General features: G+C 42.5%; 1 protein-coding gene across 1 annotated transcript in view; it reads left to right on the forward strand.

The window, feature by feature from the left end:
* The window catches only part of Gpc4 (glypican 4), a 114,240-nt gene that overhangs the window by 88,114 nt on the left and 8,772 nt on the right, over positions 1 to 17,354 (forward strand). The window contains exons 3-4 of the mRNA XM_048336749.1: positions 450 to 841; positions 13,478 to 13,643. Coding sequence (XP_048192706.1) covers positions 450 to 841; positions 13,478 to 13,643 — 558 coding nt within the window. The remainder of the gene's footprint in view (positions 1 to 449; positions 842 to 13,477; positions 13,644 to 17,354) is intronic.

The following is a 17,354-nucleotide window of genomic DNA, read 5'->3' on the forward strand; positions in this document are numbered from 1 at the left end:
TACCACTTGAGGCACAGCACCACTTCCAGCCTTTTCTGTTTATGTGGTGCTGAGGAATCGAACCCAGGGCTTTGTGCATGCTAGGCAAGCACTCTACCGCTAAGCCACATTCCCAGCCCAGCTCTACTGTTCTCAAGAGCTTGTGGCTTTTGCTTTTTTCTCTTTTCTTAGGTATAATGTGGCCCGTAGTGTGTATTTGTGCCATAGTTTTCTTTATATTGCCAAATAATCTGAGATCCCCAGATTCCCAGAGTAAATCCACTCTATCCAGATCAGTTTTGCAATTTAATTTCAGGAGTTGATTTTTGTTTTTTCATCTTCAAATTGACCTCCCAAAGCACTCCATTGTTTTCATAACTAAGGGTGTGTGGGGGGGAACCTCAACAATCCCTTCTTTTCTTTCCTCTTATTTTTAACTATTTTTTTTTCGTTTTTGATGTTGTTTGTAGAATTCTTCAAAGAACTCCTTGAAAATGCAGAGAAATCGCTGAATGATATGTTTGTGAAGACCTATGGCCACTTATACACGCAGAATGCAGAGCTCTTTAAGGATCTGTTTGTGGAGTTGAAGCGTTACTACGTGGCGGGGAACGTGAACCTGGAGGAAATGCTCAATGACTTCTGGGCTCGCCTTCTGGAGCGCATGTTCCGCCTGGTGAATTCTCAGTACCACTTCACCGATGAGTATCTGGAATGTGTGAGCAAGTACACGGAGCAGCTGAAGCCCTTTGGGGACGTGCCCCGGAAATTAAAGCTTCAGGTCACTCGTGCTTTCGTGGCAGCCCGTACTTTTGCTCAAGGCTTAGCTGTGGCAAGAGATGTTGTGGGCAAAGTCTCGGTGGTAAGTGCTGTTGGCATTCTCTGCCTTGGATTCGGTTTGCCTTGGGATCCCTGTAAGAGAAAGTTTGTAAAAGATTAAAAACAGGGCTGGGGATATGGCCTAGTGGTAGAGCGCTCGCCTTGTATACATGAAGCCCTGGGTTCAATTCCCCAGCACCACGTATACAGAAAAAGCCAGAAGTGGCGCTGTGGCTCAAGTGGCAGAGTGCTAGCCTTGAGCAAAAAGAAGCCAGGGACAGTGCTCAGGCCCTGAGTCCAAGCCCCATGACCAACCAAAAAAATTACTAGAATTTCATTGATTGAATACCTATCTCTTTCTTCTTTCTCACATTTTTTCCTTATATTAGATACCTTTTATAGTTGATAGCACTATGTTGAATGTCTTTGTATCATTGCTGTTCTTTTCTCTGCATTCCTTCCTGGTCATTCTTAGAAGTGAGATGGATATTCACTTTGGACTCTTTATTCCCTTTATTATTGCTATTGTTGTTATTGTTATTCTTATTAGTGTATGTATATACTGGACCTGGGATTTGAACTTGGGTACTGAGCATGATCCCTGAGCTTTTGGCTCAAGGCTAGCAACACTCTACTACTTGAACCACAACTCCAACTTACAGCTTTTTGGTAGTTAATTAGAGATAAGTGTCTCACGGACATTTCTGCCCAGGCTGGCTTTGAACTATTATCCTCAAATCTCAGCCTCCTGAGTAGCTAGGATGACGGCATAAGCCACTGGCACCAAGTTCTGGACTCTTAATTTTAAAAATGGGTTCTAAAAATTCTCTCTCCTTTTTGCTTTTATTCTACTTCTGGCAAAATGAACACACAGCCTCCACATGTGGTTATTGTGCCTACTAGGTGTAGTCTAGAAACTTCTTAATACCCAGAAGCATACATTTCCTTATTGTACAGTGTGATTTGAGTACATAATGATAAGCAATTTCCATGATAATGTACCCAATCATGCTCTTGACTTTGCTTGTTTATAGGATTACTGACCCAGAAACGAATACTGTAATATGTGAGCAGGAGCTGCTCAAATATACCCGTTTACTTATTTATAAATAAAGCAAACTGGGCTAGACGGGTGCCTTGCAGTGTTCCATGGAAGGAGAAGTCTGTACATCCGGGCCTTCATCTCTTGGGTGTACTTAGCAAAGCTTTGCTCTCCCTGGTTTCCTACAGTAAGATTTTGTGCAAGATTTCAAAGTGAAAGGGTTCTCCTTCAAAGAAAAAAACCAGATTGCTGCACACTGCTGGCTCACACCCATAATCCTAGCTACTCAGGAGGCTGACATGAAGATCACAGTTTACACCCAGCCAAGGACAGAAAGTCTGTGAGACTTTTATCTCCAAGGAACCACCAGGAAACCAGAAGTGGTGCTGTGGCTCAAAGTGGTAGAGCACTAGCCTTGAGCACAAAAGCTCAGGGACAGCACTCAGGCCCTGAGTTCAAGCCCACCAGGGACAAAAAAAGAAAAGCCAAATCGTAGGCCATTGTTACAGAGCCTTGATACACAAGGAACAGTGGCTTCTGCTGAGGTCATTTAGTTGTTTTGTGGACTAGATGCAAGGTCTAGATGAACCACAAGACAAACACTGAATACTCACCTGATTGCCTACCCGATAGCTCATCTCCAGTAAGAAAGACCATTATCTAAACCCGCAACACTTACTGTCTAACCCATGAGGTGCTTATTAATTCAAGCCAGACAGCAGGTGCCACTAATTGTTAATAAGCACTCAGGACTGTCCAGTGGTTTGGAAGGAAACCTATGTTTACCAGAGTGAGGGGGGGAAAACACCTTTCTATAAAATAATAGACAAGATTGGAAAAAATCTGTGCTTATATGATTTTCATATTAGAATTAGGTGAGAAGAAGGATTCTTTGGTTATAATTATTATTGCTGTGTTAACTGGTTTTCTCTGTCATCTTCAAACTGTAGATTGTCAGACAATACTTCTTTCCAATTATGTTTCTGTTCATTTTTCCCCTTCTGATATTTTCCCTTATAAATTATTGGAGTGTATGAAGCTAGGATAAGGAGATCCTTGCTCTTCATTGTCAAGTTCAACCATCATCATTAATCTTGGTCAAAGTCCCTAAAAGAGTACACAGGCTGAGAATGTGGCTCAGTAGTAGAGTGCTTGCCTAGTATGCATGAGGCCCTGGGTTCTAGTCCTCGGTACCACATAAGCAAATATGACTTTTTAAAAGATACACAGGCTGGGAATATGGCCTAATGGCAAGAGTGCTTGCCTCATATACATGAAGCCCTGGGTTCGATTCCCCAGCACCACATATGTAGAAAATGACACCACATATATAGAAAATGCTCAAGTGGCAGAGTCCTAGCCTTGAGCAAAAAGAAGCCAGGGACAGTGCTCAGGCCCTGCGTCCAAGCCCCAGGACTGGCAAAAAAAAAATACACAATTAATCTACATGCATTGCAATTCACCTAACATATTTGCCTTCTTGTACCAATTCCTTTCAGCAATCCTCAGCTGAATAAACAGAAAGGTGGCACTACTGCTGTGCACACTGAAGCGGTTTTAATTTGGGGTGGTACTAGGGATTGAACTAAGGGCCTCTCGCTTGCTCAGCAGGAGCTACACCTGCAATCTACCAGTCCCTTTTTATGTTGCTTATTTTTAAGATAAAATCTTGTTTTATGCTCCAGCTAATCTGGACTGTGGTCCTCCTGTTTGTGCTTCTCTTTCTTTTCCTTTTCTTTTTTCTTTTGGTAGGTACTGGGGGTTAAATGCAGGGCTTGAGTGCTGTCTCTGAGCTTTTCTGCTCAGGACTAGCATTCTCCCATTTTGAGCCACAGCACCTCTCCTGGTTTTCTGGTGGTTTATTGAAGATGAGTCTCACGGACTTTCCTGTCTGGACTGGCTTTGAAGTGTGATCCTGAGATCTCAGCCTCCTGAGTAGCTAGGATTACGGGCACTAACCACTAGCGCCTGGCCTAGGTTCATGCCACTGTACCCAGCCATTGATTAGAGTCCTTTAAACATTTATGCTCCAGCTGGCCTTGAATTGCCATCTCCACATAGTCTGCCTCCCAGATAGCTCGGATTACAGGCTTGAGCCACCACACTTGGCAAGTTTTTCCCCTACCTATATGTGAATTCTTACTCCTGCTAAGCTACTGTGCACTTCAGTTTAAAGCGCACTTTAAAGAACAATCCAGGCTGGGAATATGGCCGAGTGGCAAGAGTGCTTGCCTCGTATACATGAGGCCCTGGGTTTGATTCCTCAGCACCACATATACAGAAAATGGCCAGAAGTGGTGTTGTGGTTCAAGTGGCAGAGTGCTAGCCTTGAGCAAAAAAGAAGCCAGGGACAGTGCTCAGACCCTGAGTCCAAGCCCCAGGACTGGCCAAAAAAAAGAACAATCCAAGAAATGAACATACTATGCCTTGGCTCCTAATTCAGTTAGTTGCTTTGACCCTAAAATACAGGGGGCCCTTCAGAGCAGTGACTATTACATACGTGTTCCAGGGTTACTGATTGAATAGTTAACTCAGAGATATTTCTCTTTATGAGCGGACAGCCTTCTTTTCCAGTTTACTTTTGGAACAGAAGGGTTGCAGTTACAAATTGAGCAATGATTTGATCACCGTTAGGCCTTTAAAAATCCATTAGCAGCAAGCAGCAAACTTGCCTTCCTTCAAGAGATAGGCACTATTTAGTTGAAGTAACGTTGCCTTGTTTTAGTCTTTGTGGGCAGAAACATCCAATGATTTCCGTTCACTCCATTGAGCTTTACCATTAAAACTTCAGAAAAGTCCCCTAATTAGTAGCAGATGGTTCAAGAATACTGTGGTGTCAAAAGCCTTTGTATTACTTCTTGTCATGGTCCCTGATACATGTCTTAGTTACCTGCTTGGCAGTAGCCATTTTGCCAGGAAGGGTGAAGTTTGCTGTGCTCTTTGAGACATGCACAATTGATTACATGCACCATGAAAATTAATAGCTCCTGTCCCGAAGAGGTACACTTGTGATTTCAATTAGCATTGACATAATGGGACCATATACTTGCGCTCACGCGCGCGCGCGCGCGCGCACACACACACACACACACACACACACTCTACAGAGGCTATAATTAGAGGTGGTACCTTTCCACGGAGGTGTCTAAATGGCTGTCCTGCCTTGAAAACAATTTCCACTGACTTCCTTCACTTCTCTATTCATAAGGCCCTGACACAGGAGTACTAAAGAAATTAATAATTGGAGCTGGGAGTTGGTGGCTCACGTCTGTCATCCTAGCTACTTAGGAGGCTGAGATCTTAGGATTGCAGTTCAAAGCCAGCCCAGGCAGTAAAGTCTGTGAGAGTCTTTATCTCCAATGAACCACCAGAAAAAGGGGAAGTGGCTCTGTGGCTCAAAGTGGTAGTACACTAATCTTGAGCAAAAAGAGCTCAGGGACAGCTTGTAGGCCCTGAGTTCAAGCCCTGCTACTGACAAAAAAGAAAGAAAAGAAATTATATGGTTTTTCACTCATAATTGTAAAGACTAGAACTTCAGAGAGGGAGGTGTGGGGTTCAAGCTGTGTTGGAAAGAGAGGTGCTAGTTTGGAAGATTTGCCAAGGGCTGAATAACTCAAGATTATGCATATTGAAAACATCAGAGCTGCTGAGCGCTGGTAGCATATGTCTGTTATCCCAGCTACTCAGGAGGTTGAGTTCTGAGGATCATGGTTTGAAGCCAGCTTGAGTAGGAAAGTCTGTGTGACTCCAAAGCACAAGCCAGACATGGAGCTGTGGCTCAAGTGGTAGAGTCCTAGCCCTGAGCAAAACAAGGTCAAGGACAATAGCCAGGCCCTGAGTTCAAGTCCTAGTATTGGCACACATGCACACAAAAATAGAGTTTAACTCATACATGGATGCTTCAACTTAAAAGGCCATCACTGAGTTGAATCACTTCATTCCACAACAAGAAACCCTTTCAAGTATTCATACATCTTCAATTCTATCTACAACCCATCCACATGTATTTCTGAAAGAATTCTAGCGTATTCCCTATATTTTGTAATGCTTATGAAATTCTACTATCAGATAACTAATAAGGAATTTCTCATCCAAACACTGTTTTAGGAAATTGCTGAGTAAACACATCAAATTGGATCACAGAATGAATGTGGGTTCCCTATCTCGTTCTCTTACCATAATTTTGTGAACGATTTCCTGTTATTTTTATTGGGCGCTTATGTTACCAAGCAACCGATAACAATCTAGACCTTTTCTGTTTATTGGTACTATTGGCTGGGGAGGGGGAAAAACACAATTCTGCAATGAATGTATGTCAGGAGCTGGAATCAACTAAAAGGCAATGTGTTTCTAACTTCAGTGTAGCCTGTTGGCTGCCATTATGTGTAGCTTCAGGCTCGTTCTGAATTACTGAAATGAAATCCAGGCTGCATGAAGAGTCCTTCCGCATTTTTTTTTCTTTTTGTTTCTCAGTAGTTTTTAATGTGGTGTTGGGAATGTGCAGGTTATTTGGTTGTAAGGCTCAGTCTATGTTAAAAGACTCTTTGCAAAGGAGACTTTTCTGTAAAGGGTTTTTTTTTTTTATAGCAGATATGATGTGTAGGTGTTATATTATATGTATAAGCTCAGGCCTGCAAGAGGGGTTTAGTTTTTTGTTTTCTTTTTTCTGTTTTCTCATAGTGCTAGGGATGGAACACAGCCCACAATGAGGGTTATTGTTGGTTTTTGTTTTGGTTGTTATTTTGGTTTGATTTTTGTTTATTGTACCATTACTGAGTCTTGAAATCCAGTAATTGTTCCTTAGCTTTTCTTCTAAGGACTGGCACTGTACTACTTGAACCATGCCTTCCCTTTTGGCTTTTTTTGGTGACTAATTGGAGGTACGTCTCACTGACTTGACTTAAAAAGATTTAAAGGACCCAAAACAAGTCCTCAAAGAAACAACAAGTCAATTAGTAAATGGGCTAAAGATTTAAAGAGACTTCTCAAAAGAAAAACAGAAAAGAAGTAAGCATGGCTAATAGACACTTGAAGAAATGTTCAACATCTCTGGCCATAAAAGAAATGCTAATCAAAACAACACTGAGATTCTACTTCACCCCTGTTAGAATGGCCATTATCAAAAAAAGCAACTAGCAATAACAGATGCTGGCGGAGATGTGGCCAAAGGGAATGCTACTACGCTGTTGGTGGGAATGTAAACTTGGTCAACCACTCTGGAAAGCAGTGTGGAGGTTCCACCAAAGACTAAACATAGAAAAAAAGAAGATACAACGGAAATGAAGATTCTTTTTCCACTGACTCTGCACTGGGCTCTGCAAAATCTCAAATTTTTAAGACACTTTCTAGAGCTATCTTAAATATTTACAAAACACCTTTGGTCACTATTGAAGGATTTTTATAAGGCTTGGCAATAGTATGTATTCATGCATTTTCATTGTGGGCCAATAACTCAGATTGAGGGTTGTGTTTTTGTTTGGTTGGGTTTTTTTTTTTTTTGCCAGTCCTGGGCCTTGGACTCAGGGCCTGAGCACTGTCCCTGGCTTCTTCCCACTCAAGGCTAGCACTCTACCACTTGAGCCACAGCGCCACTTCTGGCCTTTTCTATATATGTGGTGCTGAGGAATCAAACCCAGGGCTTCATGTATATGAGGCAAGCACTCTACTGCTAGGCCATATTCCCAGCCCCTCAAATTGAGTTTGATATTTGAATTAATACAGAAGTCTGTAGTCCAGACAACATTCTCTTTCTATCCTACCACCTCCAAAATGTACAATATATCTTGATTAATGTTTCATCATCTTTTTTTTTTTTTTTTGCCAGTCCTAGGGCTTGAACTCAGGGCCTGGACATTGTCCCTGAGCTTTTTGCTCAAGGCTAGCACTCTAGTTCTTGGGCCACAGCGCCACTTCTGGCTTTTTTATGTGGTGCTGAGGAATCGAACCCAGGGTTTCATGCATGCTAGGCAAGCACTCTACCACTAAGCCACATTCGCAGCCCCTCAAGGTCTCATCTTCTATGTACAAGTTCCTCCCTTTTTTTTCCCTATAAATGAATCCTTTTTAGAAGCAGTTCTTTGACAATGTTAGCACTGTGATAAAATGTGAATTTTTGTTTGTTAGTTTAAGGGAGCTTTTTGTATGGGTATGGGTAGAAGCATGGAACCCAGGGCCCCACCATGCTAGGCAAGTATTTTCCAGCTAAGAGAATGCTTTTCTCCCTATGCCCAATAGTGTTTTCATGAACCCTTGAATTTTGTGAGCATGGGCTGGTGACTAATGCATTGTAATGATCTTTTCTTTCTTTCTTTTTGTTGTTGGTCATGGGACTAGAACTCAGGGCTTGGGCACTGTCCCTGAGCTTTTTCTCTGAAGGCTACCACTTTACCACTTGATCCACAGTGCCACTTCTAGTTTTCTGGTGGTTCATTGGAGATAAGTGTCTCACAGACTTCCCTGCCCAAGCTGGCTTTGAACCATGATCCTCAAATCTCAGCCTCCTAAGTAACTAGGATGAAATTAAAGAATATATCCTGTCATCTAAATCTAGTGACTATTCCTTTTTTTTTTTTTTTTTTTGGCCAGTCCTGGGCCTTGGACTCAGGGCCTGAGCACTGTCCCTGGCTTCTTCCCGCTCAAGGCTAGCACTCTGCCACTTGAGCCACAGCGCCGCTTCTGGCCGTTTTCTGTATATGTGGTGCTGGAGAATCGAACCTAGGGCCTCGTGTATCCGAGGCAGGCACTCTTGCCACTAGGCTATATCCCCAGCCCGTGACTATTCCTTTATAGAGAGCAATTATGTCCTAATTTTTTCCTCCCAAATAAGAATGAATTTATTTGGTCAATAAAACAATGGTCTCTAGCAAGCCAACCAGCTTCATAGCCGTGTTGAGTGCAATATAGAGATTTTACTGCTCCTGGTATGAAAGTTAGGAGAAGACCAGCACCATGACTCTCCTTCACACAGTGCTAAGAGTTTTTGCCTGGAATGCACAAAAATCCCAGCTTGGATCCTCAGTACCACACTGCAAAAGAAATATTAAATACTTATCAATGAAATCAAGTACACTGGAACATCCAACTATGTGGATTCAAACCTTGGCCATTTACTAGAAGCTCTTGTGTGAATTCCTTTATCTCTTTGGGCCTATTTCTACTTCACCTGTGAAATGAGATACTAATACTTGCCTCATACAATTATCTGGAGTCATGAATAAGTTCATACATGTAAGGTCCTTAGACTGGTGCCTAGAATACTAAATAGTCCATAAACACATCATATAAGTTAATAAAATCCAATATAAGCGACCTATAGTGACTGTCATGAAATAGAATCTTTTCCTCTTGAATCTTGACATCAAGGTTCTCCTAACCACGAAAACCATTAAAACAATCAAATAAGCATTTTTCTCCCTGAGAATGGCTTTACGTCATTCTTTTTTGCTCAGAAGTTTGGGAAAGAATAGAGTAGATGGCTTTCCTTTTTTTCCTGTTCTGTCTCCATTTGATTTTCAGAAATAACTACTACTTCTCTAAGAGAAGTCGGGGAGGGGGTGACTTTTGCAAAAATTCCGAACTTCCACCTTAATTCTTACCCTAGTTCCAAGAATTTTGAAAGTCACTGACACCTCGCTCAAAAAACCCTCTGTAAATAAAAGAACCACATCAAATAGTTCAGAGCTGTGTGCCCCAAAGTAACGATCAAATTGAACATTTTTAAGTGGCATTCTGGCTGTAGAGAATAAATACATAAATGCGGATTAAAGGAAGACCTTGGAGTCTAGTTACCCTTTTTGTTAATCCTCATGTGGCATGATTTACTACTTAATTTTGCTTTTCTTGAGTAAATCTCCTTTAGTGAAGTTTTAGAAGACTCAAAAAAGAACTTGATCTTGATGGCTGCCAAGGAATAAAATGTGAATGAACTTGAACTTGTCTTTATAACTAATAAAGCCCCAGAAGGAAGTATTAATGAGTCTGATTTCTTTTGGTCAGTCGCGGGACTTGAACTCAGGGTCTAGGTGCTGTCACCTTAGCTTTTCCAGTCTACCACGTTGAGCTACAGCACCACTTCCAGTTTTCTGGTGGATTATTAGAGATAAGAGTCCCACAGACTTTTCTGGCCAGGCTGGCTTTGAACCACGTGATCCTCAGATCTCAGCCTCCTGAGTAGCTAGGATTACAGGCTTGAGCCACTGGTGCTCCGCTAGGATTTCTTGATTTACTTATATATGAACAATTTGCTCATGAGTTAGTAATTTGTGGAAGATTCCTCAGCTACATGTCATATCTTACCACGTGACTGACTACAAGAGCCACCATTGGGTCAAGGACATCTTGGAATTGTGCTGGAAACTTCACAACATAATTGAATTTGAAGTACTCTGCACTGTTGTTGGGTTGGGTTTTTTTTTCTCCATAAGATTAGTTGGCACACCTTTGGCCCTTACCAACCTGCATTGCTTCTTACTGAGAAGCACTTGAAGATTCCAAGAAAAAGAGGCAGAATCATTTGACTTACCCAATGCAGACTCAACACAGAGCCAGTCCTTACCACTCTTGAACATCAGTAATCCTAGCTACTCAGAAAGCTGAGATCTGAGGGTGACAGTTCAAAGCCAGCCCAGGCAGGAAAGCCTGTGAGAGAGAGAGTCTTATCTCCAATGAACCACCAAAAAGCCAGACATGAAGCTGTGGCTCAAGTGTTGGAGGGCTAGCCTTGAGCAAAATGCTCAAGGACAATGCCCAGGTTCTGAGTTCAAGCCCCAGGACTGGCACCAAAAATTATTTTTAAACCAAAAACAAAACCCCTTTAATGGGGCTGCATCACCCCTAACAGAGTTGCTCCTAGATTCTGAATTCCTTCCATATGAACTGTTACATGGTGGTCTGATTAGTGATTTGTGAGATGAAAGCCAGATTTCTCTCTAACATTGGTATTTTATATGTCCTTTCTCATTGCAGTTTATTTTCTAATAACTTCTCCACTTCTCTTTCCAATTCTGGTATTATTTAATGTTCCCATACCATGTTCTAACTGAGTTCCTTGTGATAATTTTTAGTAGTTATACAACCAATGACGTGCAGAACATAACTCAGTACTTAGCCAAAGAATGAAATGGAGAAGCATTGCCAAACCCAGCTTCATAATCTTCCTTTAATAAAATTCTCCTGTGCCATTTCAGCTGGTGTCAGATTTTCAAACTTGAGACTTTGTGCACCTATTTTATTAGAGGAGGGCACTGTAAGGTTATTGTATAAATGATTTCATTTGCAGTTAAGCTAAGAATGCAACTCATTTCTAGCACTATCTGCCCCACCTCAAAAAACCAAATAGGATGGTAGGACAAAGGGCGAATAAATGCAGTATTGGCACTCACTGGACATTATTGGAAAATGACTGTGTAACCTGTGGGTGGAGACAGGAGGGAAAAACTGGGAGAGAGGGAGGGAAGTGGTGACCTTGTCCAAAATGAAATGTACTCTTGGGCTGGGAATATGGCCTAGTGGCAAGAGTGCTTGACTCATATACATGAAGCCCTGGGTTCAGTTCCCCAGCACCACATATATAGAAAACGGACAGAAGTGGCGCTGTGGCTCAAGTGGCAGAGTGCTAGCCTTGAGCAAAAAGAGGCCCAGGACTGGCAAAAAAAAAAAGCTTGAAATGTACTCTTGCCAGTCATAGTGGCTCATGCCTATAAGTCCTAGCTATTCAGGAAGCTGTGATCTGAGGATCACAGTTCAAAGCCAGCCAGGGCAGGAAAGTCCATGAGACTTATCTAAAGCGAACCACCAGAAAAGTAGAAGTGGCACTGTGGCTCAATGTGGTAGAGCACTAGCCTTGAGCAAAAGAGCTCAGGGGCAGCACCCAGGTCCTGAGTTCAAGCCCCAAGACTGACCAAAAAGAAAAAGAAATTTTTATTTGCTTTGCTACATAATATACATTCTGAGTTATCACTGCCACATAATAGGTGGTCAACAACTATTTGTGGACATGCTAGCTTTCTATTTTCTGGATAATATTCAAAAGTACCAAGTTCTCTGTGTTACCTTTCACTGTCTGTGTGCATGCGTACACGTGTGCACTTGTGCGCATGCACGTGTGTGTGTATGTGTGTATGTGTGTGTGTTGAGACAAGGTCTTACTAGATGGCTCAGGTCAGCCCACAGAGGAACTTGAGATCCTGTAGAACGCAACTAAATCTAAAGAAGAAAGTAATCAGTGCTTAAGAATAGCTTCCTAACTTGTTATTTTAAGAAAGCAGGGAAATGTGACCCACCTGGGAAAGCATTTTTCCCGCGTCACAAATGCTTGATTAGGTGCACTATAGCAGGAAGGCCGGGAGCAAGTTGCTTCAGCTCTGGCTTCCGGTTGCTTCTCTTTCAAATGTGAGAATAGCACTCAAGGATCCCTAAGGCCCCTTCCAACCCAGACTTCGGCGATCCTGCAGTTTCCCGCCTGCTTGTTCCTTGTAAATGAGTATCATAGTCCTAACAACATTATGATGGAAGGAATGGACATTTTGATACCCAGTTAGCCAAGATTTTACTGTACATGACTACATACATACTTAAGAGACTAATTTAATGCCTAGGAGAACATTTGGGGCTGGTGAGAAGCTGCGGAAAACTCCTAATTCTTTATGGAGTGGTGATTTTAGTATAGACAATTGCCATCTTGTTACCTGATTTTCTTAGGCTAGAGAGGGGGCTAGAGGGGGCAGAAGGGGTGTCCAAAGTGATACCCCAGAATATGCGAAGCACAAGGCCAGCCATTGCCCCTCGCAGCCTCTGTTCCTTCTGCTTATCCACTCTTGAATGAAGAGACTAGGAGAATGAGAATTATGGCAGGAACTTTTCAGTTCCTGGCCAGCATGGGCTCCCTAGCCATGAGCCTTTTTAAAGAAAGTATTCATGGAAACAAGGAACAGGATGTTCAGCCCAATGTCACTTTAGTATGGTTTTCATCCTTGCTATGTCTTGTCTCTCCCCGAAACATTGTGCCCCCAGTATATTGGGGGTATGCTTGGTTAGAAGCTTTGCCTGTGTTGTTAGCCTTATATTGTAAGGACCCTCGGAAGAGGCCATTGACAGGCCACGGGGCAGGTGGAGGGAAACGGTTTGCGCAGGTCATCTCAGGGCTGATCTTTAGACAGAGAGGTTATTTTGTAAAAAGGACTTTTAAAGTCATTGAGCAATGTTCAATGTCTATGTCGGGTGGGGGAAGGGAGAGAGGCAAAAAAAGCTTGGGTGACAGAGAAGGAGGGAGTTGGGAGCACTGGGAGTTTAAAAGGTGGGAGGTGCATAGAGCTTGTTTGTGTAAGGTCACGTGATCGTCTGGGAATGTAGCCTCCATGGACTGCTTGCCTAGCATGCACAAGGCCCCAGATTGCATTCTCAGCATATAAGAAGCAAAGGACCAGGCTCATCCTCTACTCCCTTTTTTGCCTCTCCACTACATGTGGCCTATTTATCTGCTCTTGATCTATCTTCTTCATTGGAGGCAGGCCAGGCACTGCTTTGTAGCTTCATGGCTGAATCTTCTGTAGCAGCTGAACAGATTTGCTATTCCTGTTTATGTTTTAGCCCTACCACTACTACAATTTTTTCCCCTTCTTTTTCTTCTCTTATTTGTAGGTGAACCCCACAGTCCATTGTACGCAAGCACTCTTGAAGATGATCTATTGTTCCCACTGCCGGGGGCTTGTGACTGTGAAACCTTGTTACAACTACTGCTCGAACATCATGAGAGGCTGCTTGGCGAACCAAGGGGATCTTGATTTCGAATGGAACAACTTCATAGGTGAGCCTTGGATGGATGTATTTCAACTGCTGCAGGTGGCTTAACCTCTGCACCACACAAGAAATGTTCTAGCTGGGCGCTGGTGGCTCACCCCTGTAATCCTAGCTACTCAGGAGGCTGAGATCTGAGGATCATGGTTCCAGTCTGGGCAGAGTCTGTGACTGTGAGCCTCTTATCTCCAAGGAACCACCAGAGAACTGGATGTGGCACTGTGACTCAAAGTGGTAGAGTGCCAGCCTGGGCCAAAAGAGCGCCTAGGCCCTGAGTTCAAACCCCAGGACTGGCAAGAAAAAGAAATACTGTCATTGCCAACTATCAAATCACTGTTCATTTTAGTGTTGATTACTTAGCGTTTTCCAGAGTCTCAACTCTGCTCCATACTTTGAAGTTGGTAAAATGATTAGTCTAAGTCAATGTTCCCTTAAACTAAGGGTAGCCTTTCTGAAGATGATTAGAGATAGTGACTACCAACTTTTAATTATGCTCAAATACCTTTTTTTTTTTTTTTGGCCAGTCCTGGGCCTTGGACTCAGGGCCTGAGCACTGTCCCTGGCTTCTTCCCGCTCAAGGCTAGCACTCTGCCACTTGAGCCACAGCGCCGCTTCTGGCCGTTTTCTGTATATGTGGTGCTGGGGAATCGAACCCAGGGCCTCGTGAATCTGAGGCAGGCACTCTTGCCACTAGGCCATATCCCCAGCCCTCAAATACCTTTTTGATATCTTATTGCCTGAAGCTCAGTTTTAGTTCCACTTCTGAGGTGACTGCTGGAGTACAAACTTTGCCACAGCAGTGAAAGTGGCTTTTCAAATGGAGCTACATTTTCCACAAAACCTGTTTATTCTTTCTTTGGATCAGGAGAACTCTATGGAAATTTAAGGAATTTATTTCTTAGGGGACTTAGCCATCATGGACTACTCTTGTGTGAGTAGGAGGACTTTTCTTCTGGTAATTTAAGAAATGATTCCGGGCTGAGAATATGGCCTAGTGGTAGAGTGCTTGTCTCATATACATGAAGCCCTGGGTTCGAGTCCCCAGCACCACATATATACAAAACGGCCAGAAGTGGCGCTGTGGCTCAAGTGGCAGAGTGCTAGCCTTGAGCAAAAAGAAGCCAGGGACAGTGCTCAGGCCCTGAGTTCAAGCCCCAGGACTGGCAAAAAAAAAAAAAGAAAGAAAGAAATGATTGCTAGCCAGGGGCCAGGGGCTCACGCCTCTATAATCTAATCTCTAATATAGCTCCTCAGGAAGCTGAGATCTGGGGATCATAATTTGAAGCCAGCCTGGGCTGGAAAGTCTGAGACTCTTATATCAATTAATCACTCAAGCTAAAAGTTGAGCTGTATTCCAAGTGGTAGAGCATTAGCTTTGAACAAAAATGCATAGAGATGGGGCCCAGGAACAAAAAAAAAAAACAAAACAAAACAAATACCTACATAAACCTTCCATCTAGAAAGCCATTACTGGAATTCACACAACACTGTAAGTGCTGTCCAGGTTCTGAGAGGATTAATTATGATTTTTTAGCCAAAGCACAATTAAGCCTAATTTAAACACCCAGCCACCAACTACTTGGCCTACTAAGTGCTATTAGTTCTGAGTCTTCAGTGACCAGTAGTATCAAAGCCTCCAATGTGGAATGTTAGAGGAATCTTGCACACATGCTAACAGCTTGCAAAAACAAACTCATTTTTCCCCATTCCCCCAGTGACATTTGCATAATTATGGACTTGGAGTGTCTTTATAGGAACCTATTTTTCACTTATTTGTCCACATCATGGGAACATGCATATAATTTGCATGGTTGTTTTTTTTTTTTGGTGGGATCGAATTGGGGTTGGAGAATGCTTTTTAGTTTGCACAAGAGCTAATTACCATATTAACTCTGTTTGAAAGTGCATCAGTAAATTGGCTCCAACAAATTCTTGAGAATACGGAGGGGGGGGGAGTGAATATTAAGCACTTCAACACAATTGTGTCCTAAATAGCTCAAAGCAAGGCAGCCTGGAAAAAAAAGTCTTTTACACACAGAAAAGAAGAATCCCATGAAAAGGAAGGCGCTCTCTCTTTCTCTTTCTCCCTTTCTCTCTCTCTTTCCCTCTCTCTGCCTCTCCCCTCCACCCCCCACCATGGCCTGAGCACAGAGACCCCCCTCAGGTTTAATAAAACCTGCCTGTCCCCACCCTCACCCAAAATTCAAGTTTAAAATGCACGTCCTATATTTGAGTTTTTATAATCCAGGAGGGCGGAGATTATGGGCATGAGCCCATCCACTTAATTAGATTGATGGTTTTTTTTTTTCTTTTTAATGGTAGTACTCAGGTTTGAACTTGGAACCATATGCTTGCTCAGTTGGCTCTCTACCACTTGATCCACACCTGCACCCTGGTTTTTGCTGGTTTATTTTAGAGACTAATTCTTCTATACTTCTCTGCTTGGACTGAGTTCAGACCTGTGTCCGCTCCTATTACAGGAATGAGCTACCAGCATCCAGCTAGATTGACCTTTCTTTAAAAAAAAAAAATTATGCAAGTCCTGGGGCTTGGACCCAGGGCCTGGGCACTGGCCCTGACCATTTTTGCACAAATCTACTGCTCTACCCCTTGAGCCATAGCTCTGAGGACATTTTTGGTAGTTAACTGCTGATGAAAGTCTCATGGACTTTCTTGCTCGGCTGCATTCAAACCACAAACGTCAGATCTCAGTCTCCAGAGTAGTCATGATTACAGGCATGAGCCACCAGCACCTGGCTAGATTGATTATTTGTTTTAAAGAAAGCACTGGGTTTTTTGCACTTTTGTCTATAATACTATTTTCTCCTGATAAAGGAATCGAATTTTCCATGTAGTACAAAACATGTGTGGTAATGGTGACTCAACTCTGCTCACTTTCTACATATATGGGGACATGCCACAAATCCAGAGACTGAGATCTGAGGCTCACGGTTCAAAGCCAGCCAGGGCAGGAAAGTCTATGAGACTCTTATCTCCAATGAACCACCAAAAAAATCCAAGAAGTGGAGCTGTGGCTCAAGTGGGATGGAGTACAAGCCTTGCACACACACACAGAAGCTTAGCAATAGTGTCTAGGCCCTGAGTTCAAACCCCACAAGCGGCATGTTAAAAAAAAAAAAAGTACAAATTTTTCATATTGTGTGAGACTTCAGATTGTTTAAATCATAACCATATTCAGCCATTTCCTGTACAAGGAGACCTTAAGTCACCACTGTTGTCTGTGTATTTTTAAAATTACATGTGCTATCTTTGCAAAACAAAATTAACCCCAAGGGGACATTGATTGGATTTCTGAATCAGTTTTCCCCAGCTGTTTTAAATAATACTCTTTTTGCAAGACTGAAGTATGTAATCATATCTAAACTTCATTTCTCATGGATATACACATCTTTATTTCTAATAAGCTGATATCAAAGACCATGAGTAATAGAAATTGTGAATCTCCTTTTTCATGAAGCTTTCACAAGGGCTTAACGAATCTGTTCTGTGGTTGTAGAATTATTCCCAATTAACATGCTTGGGCTGTATCTTTGCCCTTTAATTAAGTGTAATTAATGAGTGATCAAGGGATTTTTCCCCCGTCTTTCCTTTTTTTAATCTCTCTTTGGCAATACGGATGCTTGAACTCAGGGTACTGAACTTGCTAGAAAGGCACTCTACCACCTGAGCCATGCCCCATTTCCAGCCCCTGGTTGCATTG

Source organism: Perognathus longimembris, chromosome 28 (assembly GCF_023159225.1).
Source record: "Perognathus longimembris pacificus isolate PPM17 chromosome 28, ASM2315922v1, whole genome shotgun sequence".
Lineage (NCBI taxonomy): Eukaryota > Metazoa > Chordata > Mammalia > Rodentia > Heteromyidae > Perognathus > Perognathus longimembris.